The sequence below is a fragment of the Mesitornis unicolor genome, unplaced genomic scaffold (genome assembly GCF_000695765.1).
Source record: "Mesitornis unicolor isolate BGI_N332 unplaced genomic scaffold, ASM69576v1 scaffold37313, whole genome shotgun sequence".
Taxonomy (NCBI): domain Eukaryota; kingdom Metazoa; phylum Chordata; class Aves; order Mesitornithiformes; family Mesitornithidae; genus Mesitornis; species Mesitornis unicolor.
Window position 1 is genome coordinate 973 of NW_010174613.1, and position 13,590 is coordinate 14,562.

General features: G+C 50.0%; 1 protein-coding gene across 1 annotated transcript in view; it reads left to right on the forward strand.

The window, feature by feature from the left end:
• LOC104538054 (hyaluronidase-1-like) overlaps nt 1–1,067 on the forward strand; it is a 1,529-nt gene extending 462 nt beyond the window's left edge. The window contains 3 exon segments of the mRNA XM_010181109.1: nt 1–451; nt 571–660; nt 750–1,067. The exon segment at nt 1–451 is cut by the window's left edge and continues 32 nt beyond it. Of these exon segments, the coding sequence (XP_010179411.1) occupies nt 1–451; nt 571–660; nt 750–1,067 (859 nt within the window).
• Nucleotides 1,068–13,590: the final 12,523 nt, after the last annotated feature.

Here is a 13,590-nt window from a genome sequence, read left to right on the forward strand (position 1 = left end):
GTCGAAAGAGCTGGGGCAGCAGCAGCACCCGCAGTGGTCCCCTGAGCTGGTGAAGAAGGCAGCCAAGCAACAGTTTGAGCAGAGCGGCCGTGCCTTCATGGAGCAGACCCTGAAGCTGGGCGAGACTCTCCGTCCTGGTGGTTACTGGGGTTTCTATGGCTTCCCTGACTGCTACAACAACGACTTCGACAGGCTGCCCTACAATGGGACGTGCCCAGTGGTGGAGCAGCAGAGGAACGCGGAGCTGCGGTGGCTCTGGGAGAGCAGCCGGGCTCTGTACCCCAGCATCTACCTGCTCCCCCGCTTCAATGGCACCAACGAGGCGCTGCCCTATGTCCGGCACCGTGTGGCCGAGGCCTTCGCCGTCCAGCGTGGTGTCCTTGACAGCAGCATCCCTGTCCTGCCCTACTCTCAGATCGCCTTTGACAACACTGTTGACTTTCTCTCCCAGGTGATGGGGACAGTGGGCACCTTTCAGGCCGATGGGTCGGTGCCAGGGAGTCTTTAGCTCTACCAGGGTTGTGTGGGGGCTTTGGGCACCATTAACCTCTCCTCTCCCTTTGGATGCAGGAGGACCTGATGAACACCATCGGGGAGAGCGCAGCTCAGGGTGCTGCCGGCATCATCCTCTGGGGCAGCCTCAACTACAGCACTTCCAAGGTGAGTACAATGGGCACCACCACCTGTGGGGACCCCCGTCTTCCCCTCTCCCCGGCCATGCAGGGCTGTGACACCGTGTGCCATTGCAGAAGATGTGCCTGAAGCTGAAGGACTATGTGGAGGGACCCCTGGGCCACTACATTGTCAACGTGACAGCCAGCGCCGATATGTGCAGCCAGAGCCTCTGCTCCGGCCAGGGCCGCTGCGTGCGCCGGGAGAATAAGCAGGGCTTCCTCCACCTCGACCCCTTCCGCTTCGCCATCGACCTGCGAATTGGCAAGCCTTGGCTGGTGGCCCAGAGCCTGGAGCCCACCGAGGATGCCTCCCAGCTGGCCCAGGAGTTCAGCTGCCAGTGCTATGACAAGTGGCAGGGACCTCGCTGTGACACCCAGGACTCCTTGAAGTGAGCCCCCTCTCCCCCCCCAGGGGTGGTGGCACCACCCTGCACCCCAGCGCCCTCACCGTGGGGTCAGGAACCCAACCGTGAGACTGCTAATAAACCTGGTAGGCACCCGCAAGTGTCTCTGCATCTTCTGCTGCGGCATGTTTTGGGGCAGGAGGGTCCCCCTGCGACACTGGTGGTGCCTGGTGATGCTGCCATGAGGTGTGCATCAGGCTGGGGAGTGGGCTGGGAGTGTGATGCCTCAGAGAAACCAGGGGAAAAAAAAGAAAATTTATGGGGAAAAAAACACAGGAAGGAGTGTAACAGGGGAAGAGGATGAGGAAAGGGAATGATGGGGAGCAGCCAGAGAGCAGAGGCCACAAGGGTGAAAAAAAGCCATGCCTGCGTGGCTGTAGGTGAGGGAGTGCGGGACCTCCAGCCTCTCAGCAGGCAGAGGGCTGCAGTGAGAAACCAGTGCCCTCACTTGGATTGTCTCCTGGATGACTCTGCACACCAGTTCAGCCCGCGAATGATACGCAAAGAAGGACGAGTTCTGTGACTCAATTCCTATTTTTTTTTAAAGTGACTGGGAGAAGGCACGAGCTGAAATTGCTTCCCCAGTCCAGCCAGACATTCAGCTTGGGGTGGGGGAATCACGTACTCAGCTCTCTGATCTTAGGCCCTGATTAGGGCAATCTCTCCATGACGGGACAGCACTGCATGTTTATTGGGAATTTATGAACTTGCACCCTTACTTCTTACGCTGGTTAATGTAAACCACTGCAAAGTGTGGGCCAAGCTCCACAGCATGGGTGACAAGTCTGGTCTCCCGAAAAGGAATGGAAAGGACGTGTGCTGCAGAAGTCACGTCTGCTGGCTGCCCCAGCTCGTCCAGAGCACAAAGGGGTGGTGTTTCTGGGGAAGATGGCTCCCTTTTCATTTATTGTGTTTCAGCTGGACCAAAGTTTCTCTCAGTGGCTGTCGCCCCAGACAGCCAGGCCTTGTCCTGCAGTCAGCGAGCAGAGGCCAACTGGCTCTGTCTGACTGTGGACACCAATGGGATATTCTGACGTGCCCCTGGGATGCCCGTGCTGCACAGTTGTGATGTTCTAGTGGTGTTTGGCAATGGTGCCTGGCAGAATGGAGCATCCAGAGGAGACATTGCTGCAGAGCGCTTGTTGCTTTTTAGCCCCAGAGCCACCAGTGGTGGGGCCCCAGAGGCCAGGAGGCCATAAAGCAGCAATGAATGGCTGTAGGCAATGAGAGGTCCATGCTGTGTCCAGTTACCTCCAGGAGTGGGTCTGTGGGGAGGAGTGGGGATGGCTGCAGTGCTGGGCTTCCCACTGCCCCATTTGGGAAGTGTTCCAGCTCAGCACCTTCAACACCTGCAGAAATGTCCTTGTCGTCTTTGCTGTGCTGGTGGGTCTTGAGCTGCTGCTTCACAGCGTTTGGCAGCACACGAGGAGCAGCAGGGCTGGGGCTGCAGCCAGTGCCCCCACTGCTGCATTTGTGGGGTCCCTCCTCATCCAGACGTTGGTTCACATTCCCTGTGTGTTACCCTCACCTTTAATCCTGGACTCCTTTATTTGCCTCTGGGCTGTCCAGCCATGTGGGGAAGTCCATTTCCCAGGCTGAATGAATGCAGGAAAAGAGAAATCTCTTCCTGTTTCCTGCCTGTTTCTTCTCCAGGCAGAGAAGGGCTCTGTGCTTTGAATAGCACTGCTTCTGCAAGGGAACAGGCGTGTGCCCCGGCCATGCTCCCCGCCCAGATCACAGCAGCCTCCTAGGGCTGGCTCTGTAGGGTCAACTGGAAGCAAAACAGTACGAGGGTTGTGCAAAGGAAATGGACAGAAGTGGCGGTGTGTGACCCACCCTGTCCTTGGTTTGATTTCTCTGCTTCTCTCTGCTCCTTCAAATGCAGGAATGAAAGCACCAAAACCAATCCTGCTCTGTAAGGCTTTTGCATCAACCCCCTTGCTACAGAATCAAGAGCTTTTTCTGTACCCACACTGGGTCCAGCCCCAGTTCTGGTGGTGCAGGTGTAGGCAGGACAACATGGAGCCTTGTCTGTGACCTGGCATTGGCATGGCCATGGCAAGGGCTGCTGCCAGCATGGGCAGTGCCAGCACAGAGACCAGCCTTGCCACGGTGCCTGGCTGCATGGAGGAAGGTGGCAAAGCCCGGCCCGGTGCCCAAGGCAGCAAACCCCAGCCTGGTGCCCAAGGTGGCAGCTGTGGTGTGGGAGGCGCAGGCCAGTGCGGTGCTAGGGCAGACGCTGGAGGCCAGACAGGGCCTGGCTGCTGGGCAGTGGTGCCGGGGATGGGGCATCCCTGCAGCTCTCCCTGCCTGCAGCTCCAGCGAGGTTGGGAAGAGAGGGGGCAGCTGCTTGGGAAGGGGTTTGGGTGCCGCTGGGGCTGGGAGGTGCATTAGCCCAGCACTTTGTTGTTGGGGGCCTACAAGAGGGAGACACCAGCAGGCCCTGTGGTGGAGCTGGTGCAGGATGGCCGAGGAGCCGACTGGCAGTTTATGGGTGAGGATTAAAGGGAGGTAACATTAGAGTGGGCATCTGCTACTGCTGGAAGTCACCAGACCAGGCAGACCGAGCGGGCGAGGACCTCTACAGCCAGGAGCCGACACTTGTTCACAAGCCCTGGCCCTCATGGGGGCCGTCACCCATCCTGGTCTCTGCTGGAGGGACAACACAGCTGGGCATACACGATCCAGGAATGTGCTGAGGATAACGTCCTTCTCTAAGTGACATGAGCCAAGGAGGAGAGGCTCTATGCTGGGCCTTGTTCTCACCAACAAGGAGGGGCTGGTGGGGAACATGAAGCTCAAGGGCAGCCTTGGCTGCAGTGGCCATGAAATGGTGGCGTTCAAGCTCCTGAGGGCAGTGAGGAGAGTGCAGAGCAACTCACTGCATTGGACTCCAGGAGGTGCCACTTTGGCCTCTTCTGAGATCTGCTTGGTAGAGTACCATGGGATAAAGCCCTGGAAGGGAGAGGGGCCCAAGCAAGCTGCTAAGTCATGGATCACCTCCTCCAAGCTCAGGAGCAATACAGCCCAGCAAAGAGGAGGCCAGGCAGAAAGGCCAGGAGGCCTGCATAGATGAACAAGGAGCTGCTGATGAACTCAACACAAAAAAGAGGCCTACAGAGGGTGGAAGCAGGGACAGGCAGCCTGAGAGGTCATGTTCAAGGCCAGGTTGGATGGGGCTTTGAGCAGCCTGGTCTGGTGGGAGGTGTCCATGGCAGGGGGATTGGAGCAGATGAGCTTTAAGGTCCCTTACAACCCAAACCATTCTGTGATTCTGTGATTTTTCAGTAGAGGAAAGGTCTGATCTGGAGGTGGTGGGACTTGGCGATCTTCTTCCCCTTGGCATTTGGATCTCGCCCTGGAAGGTTAATGAACGTGCTGTGATTGTTAGGGCAGTAAAGGTGAGGACTCTAAGCATGAGGACAGTGTGGGCAGAGCTCAGCGATGGGCATTTGGGCAAAGCAAGGAGGGTCTCCAGGAACTACTGGAGCCTCCCTGAACGCCCATCCCAGGCAGCAGCAAGGTGCTGATCAGCTGGGCTTTGCTGTGACCCTGCAGTGCTGGAAGACGTGATAGTCTTGGGGGAAAAAATGGAGTGGACTGAGTGGGGATGCCAGCATGACTTAATGTCTTAAATGATGGAGAAGCTTGATTTCCTCTTACTTTTTTAGCTCTATAGTAAATGGAAGGGCTGGTATTTGCCTACCCTACCCCCATAGCTATTTTCTCTCTCTCCCCCTTGGGGTTCATACTACAACTTTGCAGCCGGGGGTCTTGGAAAAGTGAAGCGAGGAGTAATCCGCTGTGTTGCCTGCTGGAGAGCATGCTGCAAACACAGACGTTTGTAGCACCTGGCTCAGTAGCCATGGTGTCCCCAGGTCTGGGAAGGAATGGTTTCATTGGGTGCATTTTGGTCAGACCCGTGTTCCCCCTTTTGGGGGGAGCTCTGAAAGGACATGCAAGAGCTCCGATTTCTCAGAAGCTCAGCTGGATTGTTGGGTGAAATGATGAAAGTGCTTGTGGACCCAGTGCTTCTACTTTGGTGAGTGAAATATTACCTCAGTCTGGGCTTCTGCTGTACAAACAGGACAAGACCACAGGAAAAGGTTTATTGTCCAGTTTATTAACAAACAACTCTGCTAGGCTCTGTTACTTACCTACTCTGTTAAGCTCTATCTATTAACAAGGCACTGTTGACTTGCTGCCCATGCTCTGTGCTCTCCCTCGGCTGTGCCGCACTGGGGGCCATCTGCAGCGCTGTGGCTGCCGGTGCAGGTGGGGCCGTGGGGTGGCCATGGCCTCGACAGAGCAGAGGCTGCTGCCAGCGGGGGCATTGCAAACTGTGAAGGGGAGTGTGAGCTGTGCCCTGGAGGCCATGCAGGGTTGGGGTGCTGGGTGGTGGCAGAAAGAAGATGGCCAGAGGGGTGCAGTTCTGTCTGCCTGCTGCTCCTGCAGACTCAGGAAGCGTGGGAGCAGCTGCTGTTGGAGATGGACGGGTGCTGCCGAGGCCGGGAGGTGCTTCAGCGTGGTGGTGGGGCTCCAGGGCCCAGAAGTCGATAAAGCCATGTTGAACGGCTGTAGGCAATGAGAGATCCATGCTGCGTCCTGTTGTGTGTCTGCAGGGAGATGCAGGCATGGCTGCAGTGTTGGGCTTCCCAGTGCCCCCATTTGGGAAGTTTTCTAGCTGGGCATCTCTGACACCTGCGGAAATGTCCCTATGGTCTTCGCTGTCTTGTCACTGGACACTGATCATGAGGAAACATCATCCAAGCTGTTACAGCCATCTGAAGTTTGTATTCATGTAAATGCAAGGACCAGGGACAAGTGTGCAGGAAGGCGCCGATGCCTGGCACAGGACAAGGTAGCCCAAGACACAGGGAAAACCTTGGAGAAAAGGAGGTGAATGCCTCTAATCCTCCGCTTTCTCCAGGGCCATTGCAACACAGCCACTGCAGGTTGACAGCTCTTGCCGAAGAGCAGAGAAAGGAGGGGAAACTGCTCGTCAGGGACTTGGTATTTCTCTCCTGGGGACAGGGTGGCTCCTGCCTGCCCACTGCGCTACTGCAACGCAGAAGCATTGAGCACATAGGCAGGAGAGCTTGTATAGGTGACAAACTTGGATCAGTTTTGGCAGCAAAACCCTATGACCACAACATTATTTCCAAACGTCTGTTTTCAAGATGCTCTCTCCAGGGCACAGGAGTCTTTCAAAAAGCAGTTACTAATAGCAAAGACCTTGCTGGAATAACTTAGGGCTGTGAGTACCTGCAGCACTCATACATACCCCGATGATAACCAGCATTTTATTGCTGCAGAGTTAGTACATTGTTCATTTCTTTTAATTACATTGAACAAGGACCTGAAACGGTACCAATGCAGACATGATCAGACCTTCGGATTCCCCGGTCACAGCTTTCAGAAACATGGACTGGGTTATTATTGAGCTCTTTGCCAAGCTGGTGGCCCGTAGAACAATTAGTCATAATTGGATTTTGGCCCAGAATGAGTAAATCATCTAATTCTCATACAGATAGCTTGGTGAATGTTGGGTGTAAATGTTGGCAACAATATTATCTTAGTATTTCTTATATGTGGAATGTGATTTAACTTAACGAATGCTCAAACACACTCCTCCCAAACTACAGCAGATCTGACATTTGGAATGTATTAGATGCTGAAATTGAAAGCAAAGTTCACCTTGCTATTCATACAAAGAAGGCGACTATGAATTTCAGTTGTCTTTATGCCTGGAAGTTATCACAGCTGTGCACTTGGAGGGTTGAGTAATTTAATATCCTTTCAGTGTTCAGCTTCTGAATATCCAGCACACTGCTAGGGGCTGGTCTGGGGCTTCTGCTGGGCACAGAAATTCATGTTATCTCAATCTGTGAACTGAACTAAGCCTTGAAATGGGCATGGACACTGCCTCTGGAGCTGCAGAAGGGCCGAGGGTCTAATGTCATCAGAAGCTGCATCAGCTCTGTGAGAAACCCCCTGTCTCAGGAGCTGCCTCGCAGCTCGTCTTAAATAAAAGCGAGGATGGAAACCTGGACTAGCTGCTTTTTTCTTGTTGAAATACTGCAGGCTTGGGCATGAATGCAGTTTATCACTTTCAAATAATAGTTTTAAATGTGTAAGAGGATTTGTTTTATTCATCCTACTTATAGTAGCTATTCCTCAGTCCTTGCCTCTTACAGTGTATCTAAAGACACTCAAGACACTGGATTTCTTGTGATCTAGCTTGTCTTACTCCAGACTCTGAGGAACAGGCGAGAAGGACACTGCACACCATGCCAATGAACAAGTTGGAAGCCTTGAGCATCTGCTGGGTTGTTTTTTTCGGGTCTGAGAATCACACACTGCCTTGTAAACGTGTCACGTTCTGCAGATCCAGCCGCAGTGTGGGAGCCAGCTGGAGAGACGCCGACGCGAGAGGTGCAGCAGCGACCCAACAGCAGCACAGGCCCTTGGTGGTTCACATTTCTGGCTGCTCCGTGTCTCTGGGGTGGGGTACATTGACAGCTGCCCTCACACCAGCTCCTGTTCTCTGTGCCCAGGGCGACTGAGAAACCTGCTGTGCTCGGAGCTCACTCGCCTGCAGCATCACAGGGCTCACACAAAATTAATGTCTATGCTTTTTCCATGTGCTGCTGCAGGAAATAAAGGCAGCCTGTCACTTAAAACTGTCCTTAAATCGCTTTGTTTTTCATTTCAACAACTGAGTATTTTTTGTCTAGGCAGCCTAAGCCATATGTTATCTCCAAAAAGAATTTATTGCAAGTACTTACTGTGGTTAACTATCCCTGCTGTTGCCCTGGATTCGACACACCTTGTTTCAGAGCACTAGCAGGGATATCAGATGTCATTCCTATGATTCAGACTGCAATTTCAGAAGTTACTTGAAAAAAACGTGGACCCCGAAGCACACTTTGTGGGGGCTCAGCAAGCATTGAAACATCCAGCACAAAAAGGAGACCCTGCTTCAGGTTATAGAAACAAAAAGGCTGCTGCGTTTAGAAGCTCGGCCTACTTTGCTCCATAATTTTAAAAAATCTGGGCAACAGGGCAGGACTTTCACCATAGAAATGAGGGTGCAGGAGCAGCAGGAGCAGCTCCTTGCGTACGAACGTTCGAGTCTCACACAGTGCTGGCATGCAGTTGCAAGGGCTTCCACGTTTCCTGCTGGGGAGCGCGTGGTTTGTTTCTCACTGCAACCAGGGCTGTTGTGGAGAACACTTGTGCTATTTGCAGCATCTCTGATTTGGCAGCGACTCCTCTCCCAGTTATTTTCCACCCAGAAGTTTTAAAAACAGGCTGATCAGTGTCCTGTGCTAGAATTGGTAAGGCAGGAGTGTTATCAACAGCCCTAGAAGGGTCAGAGCGTGGCCGGGTGAACTGACTTGTGCTGTGCAAACTCATTTTGCAGACTACCCTTGCAAACTGACTTTCGTCCAATGACATGTTAAGCATAAAACCATAAACTGCGCCAAACGCTGCTCTGATCTGCTGTGCAAACTTAAACACCGAATATTATACCAAAACAGTCTGCGTGAACCGTCCTGCATTTGATTGCAACTCTTCTCAGGAGGAAAAATCTGATTTGACAGATCACTGGTCATAATTCCCAATTAAGACATAAATACCTGTAATCCTCTGTGCAGTTGAGCAGAGTTCAGGGTTAGTTTCAGCAAAAACAAACCAAACTGGAACTGAAGTGGAGGAAAAAAACCCCGAAAAACAAAACTACAACCACCTTGGAGACCGTACCTGCCCTTAGTGCAAAGCATATGTTCTTTACTATCTTATTTGTTTTAATATGCACTAACTGATACACGCACGCAGCTGCTACCATTAAGATAGCAGAGTTCAATATTTGAGGCCCAGCTTTTCTCACCATAATGACAGAACTGTGAAGAGGGTGCGAGGACATGGGTAACTTGCAGCATCCAGCACAGCAGGTGCAGCATTGTTGGAAGACGACTTTTCCAGAATATGTGACATACAGTCACAGGGCACGATGCAGAACTAGAGCTGATGTCTGAGCACAAATGTCCTATGTACGTGGGGGAGTGTGTGTTGTGCAGAGCATCAGCAGAACACACAGTGCCAGAGAGGCGTGTGTTTGCTTCCTTGTCTACAGGGCAGCTGGGGAAAGGGTGGTCTGCATTTAATCTTTATAAAATAGTGGAGGTGGTGACCTTTGAATATGGTCATTGCAATCGGCCTGCTCTCCTTGACTGCATAAACCAGCTCCTGGGGCACAAGTGACTCTTCATATTCAGTGGCCTAGATGAGAAAAGCCTCCCTAAAACAAGCTACCTCTTTCCCCCTGCATCTCTGCCACCCCATCAAAACGAGTCAGATGGAGCAGATTTTCTGTCAAGAATCCATGCTGCATTTAATAGCTTTGGAAGATGCCTATGCTGCTTTTCATTTTGTGCACTAACACTTGTTCAGTTTTTTTAACAACCTGCTTATGGAATTTGTTGAATCAGTAATTACACTCAAATCGAATGAATTAATTGGAAAAGCTGCATTCTCCCTGTCAGTGTATGAAACCAGGTGAACCACCATCAAAACCTGCCAGCAGCTCTTCAGGATGTTGGTCAGAAGAGTCATTAAACCTTTTCCTCATCAGTTATGGCTAGAAGGCATAATACAAGTGGTAGTTTTCTCTGGCTACCAAAGTAAGCCTTACCTTTGTTTTCAAAGTGAGAATAAACTATTTCCACATATGCAGGTCTATTTAGAAATACCTACCAATAACACTGAGTAGAGGGATCTCATCTTCAGAATGCCTCAGTCTGGGTGCTTGCTAGATAAATCAATGCAAGAGCTAAACCAACAAGGCAGTTAATTGATGAGGAATCCCCAAGTGAAACAGGAGGAATATACATCAGAGTATTTATTTCTATCAAGGTCTGAACATGCCATTTATTTCTTCTACACAGACACTAGTGGAAAGGAGTGCAACGCCAATGCAAGCAATCTGCCAAAAATGTGCTTAATATAATATTTAGATATTATGTGCTGCCTGTTGTGAAGGGTAGCTGTGATGAAGGAGCTGTTTTTTCTTAGACAAAGGTTATGGAAAATCTCCGTTGTCCGGGATCAAGAAGCAGCACTTGACTACAGCTGCACATAGGGAAAACAAGCAGTACAAAAATAGCCAAACACTCCAGCAATGCACACAAGATTCCCCCTTACAGGGAGCCTGAGAAAGGCCAGGCAAGCTCATGGGGCCTGACCAGACTTGAGATGAGAAATCCCACTCACCAACCATCTGCAGTCTCCATACTCGGGGTACCGTAACATGTTCCTGTGTCTAAGCGCAGGGGTTCACCTTGGTTTTTGAGATCTTACAGTCTGGACAGATAAAATACCTCAGAGAAAGCAAGAATGAGGTACACCATGATTACACAAGTGACCATCAACTTTCGCTTGCCAGTTCAACAACTGATGTTTCAGCCTGTTACTCTTCTCCTGTGCACTTACAATTTATGTGGGTAAAGACTGCAAAATATCTTTAAGAAAAATAGTTGTTGCCTGGCTCAACCAAATGCAACGCAGTCCTGCATCTGCCCAGCTCTGAGAGATTTAACAGGATCCAACAGCTTCAACCTTGTAAAACAGAGGAACTCTACCACAACCCAGCCAAAATAGTTACCAAAATATCATTGATTTACTCATCTTTAAGTTATTGTCATCAAGAGATAAAAATTATTGGCACACACTGAAGTAGGAGAAAATTACCCTGTGAAAATAACAGCTAATAGCATCAGTGTCCCCAGACAGTCAAGGCTGTTCAAAGTTGCCAGTCAGCCTGACCAGACGTTTCCTCTTGCCAAGCGGCTGAAGGCGAGCTGTATTCTGTGGCCTTTTCTTTAGTCTCGGGGTAGAAATAACAAGCTAGGCAGTTGATCTTAGAAGCCTTAAGGTGAAGGATTTTCCAAGGTCTGTAAAGGTGGAAGTGGTTCCGATTAAGCTGTTTTTGAGAAGGTCACGAGACTCAGTCAAACATTCTCTGAATGGATGATCTCTCCATCTATCTGATGGAGCATAAGTTGGGACCAAATATCCCAGGGAGACTTTGAGTTCTTGTCTTGAACTCTTCTGTCCTGCTGAGTCCTCCTAAATGCAAATAGATGCAAATCAGATTTTTTTTCCCCTGAATCTGTTCCTAGTTCCGCTTACCTGATAAACTACAGCTCCCTAGCTTGGGCAAAAACTCAACAACCTGATCAATGGTAGGTTGAGCAAAACCCAAGATTTCTAGCAGTTCTTGCTACTAGTACCTGTATGGGTTTATCAGCAACCTATTGTGCTTTGCTTTTAAGAACATTTAAGTCCTCTGCAAACTTGGTATCCTGCAGTACAGCTTTTCTGGGAGCGCAGCTGGCTGCACGGTGCCAAACCCATCTTGGACAAGAAGGAACAAGCCCGATCACAAGCAGACAACCAGAGGAGCATTGCGGAGGCCGAAGGCTCAGGTTTGCCTTCCCACCTTGAAGAAAAGCTGTGGAGAACAAACGTGGTTAAGCAGAAGACAAAACATCCACCAAAAGAAAACCTGAGAGCATGGTTTGATCCGGGGTGAGGCTCTGTTCAGCAGCCTGTGCCAAGCCACAAGCTGCCTTCACAACGGGTACCTGGACCTTGTCTTCAGCTGATGGAGAAGATGAGGTTTCCACCCGTTACTGAGCTACTGCTCAGTGGCTGGAAGGAATGAGAGGGGCTGCTCTGAGCTCTTTCACCAACACCAATGAATCCCAGCTGCGTGTTTTTGTTGGGTTTTCTCCATTTTTAAGGCCAAGCACACAATGCTGAACTGCTGCAGTGCTCAGCCCCCTGAGCTCCATCACTACCTGCTGCTGCTTCACATCAGCTGCAATAAACAAACACCTCTTTTATAGCTGAGGTTTTTTTGGGGGTGGTTTTTGTTTTGTTTTTTTTTTTAAGGGAACACTGGGATAAGGTTTCACTAAGCTCAGAAACCACTGACTATAAGACGTTTCAAGGAGAGAGGAGACAAGGGCCTCTCAGACAACTCAAAACAACTCAGACTCTCAGACAACTACAGCAAGTGGCCCTTGCTCCAAGCTGGAAAGAATCACACACCAAAACCAGGGTTACTTAAATCAAGTTTTGAGCTGTGCCAACTGTGGCAGTGATGAATGCCCTGCTCCAAAACACCACTGGTGACACGCACCAAATCGGCTGTTAATAGCGGGCGGCAAAGCTTGCTAATGCAGAGAAGGCCACAGTTACATAAAGTCACTTGAGCTTCTCAAGAAGATGAAGCAAATGAAGTATGAACACTTCAGATGAAATCACAGGTATTTAAGAGGGATTATGTGTTGTCCAGAAGCTGGACACAACAACTTCCATGTCCACAGAGCCAAACACTTGCACTGCAGCATCTCAGGAGCATTCAGCTCTCCAGGGAATGCACAAGGAGATGGGTCTTGCTTTGATAGTTCTCCAAAAGAAGAAAAGGTCTTTCCTTAATTTAGAGCAACAATGGAGGTTTTTTTCTCTCCTACTCACCCACATTTCCTAAAAACAAAATCAGATTTCCAGAGGGATTTGTGGATGGGTTGTTGCTTTCTTTCAGTACAGCCCAGGACTGGAGGAGTGGCAGGGGCTGGGTCTCTCAGCCCCAGTAACTCAGCCCTCACTGAGTCACTGTACACACACTGCAAGGAAGCGATGCTGAGCTCCAGACTGACCTCAGACACCAGGTTTCCTCCTTACAGGAGGCATCATCATTTGGAGATAAGCATGGAATACTCCCTGCTTACAAAACCCCCCCTTTCTTTCACATGGCTTATTTTCTGTAAGTGATTAACATTTAAATAGCTGTACTTAGTTAACTAAAGATTTAAAGCATCAGATGGTCCCCTAGCAAAGCCAGCATGGTTACGATGCTTACCTTACCAGTGGGGGTCTGAAACTTGCTGCCCAAACAGCAATCTTAGACTTGATCTCACTTGGAGAGCCTGGGAAGCAAAACAAAACTATGTAAGTAAACTAAAAGACATCCTGTAAAGAAAAATTGCACATGAATGTTAAGCAAAAGCTAATAAAATGAAAAAGATCTTAATTCAGTTGCCTATATGAACCATTTTCATCTTATGGGGAAATTATTCTGATTTTTAACTACTTAGCAGTTACAGACTGATGCTCCCTTAAGTTTCCTGCATTTTACTGTTTGGTCTCTCTTTCCTTAGCAGTGATGTTTCCCCCTCCCCAAACGTGTTTGCCTATCTCTGCAGGCCAAATGCTCTGAAGGACAGGTAACAGCATAGGGCTGCCTCTCCAACCCCTTACCCCAAGTTACAGGACAGCTTACAGTGCGATAACACAACTCCAAAGCTTTAATGCTTACCCTCGTATTTCATACATACCTCAAATGGACAGCCTAATAAAATTACAAAGGAGTTAATGAAGTCAAGCCACAAAAGTAATCAATCCCTACTTGAACGAGGCAACGTACACAGTTAAACATCACC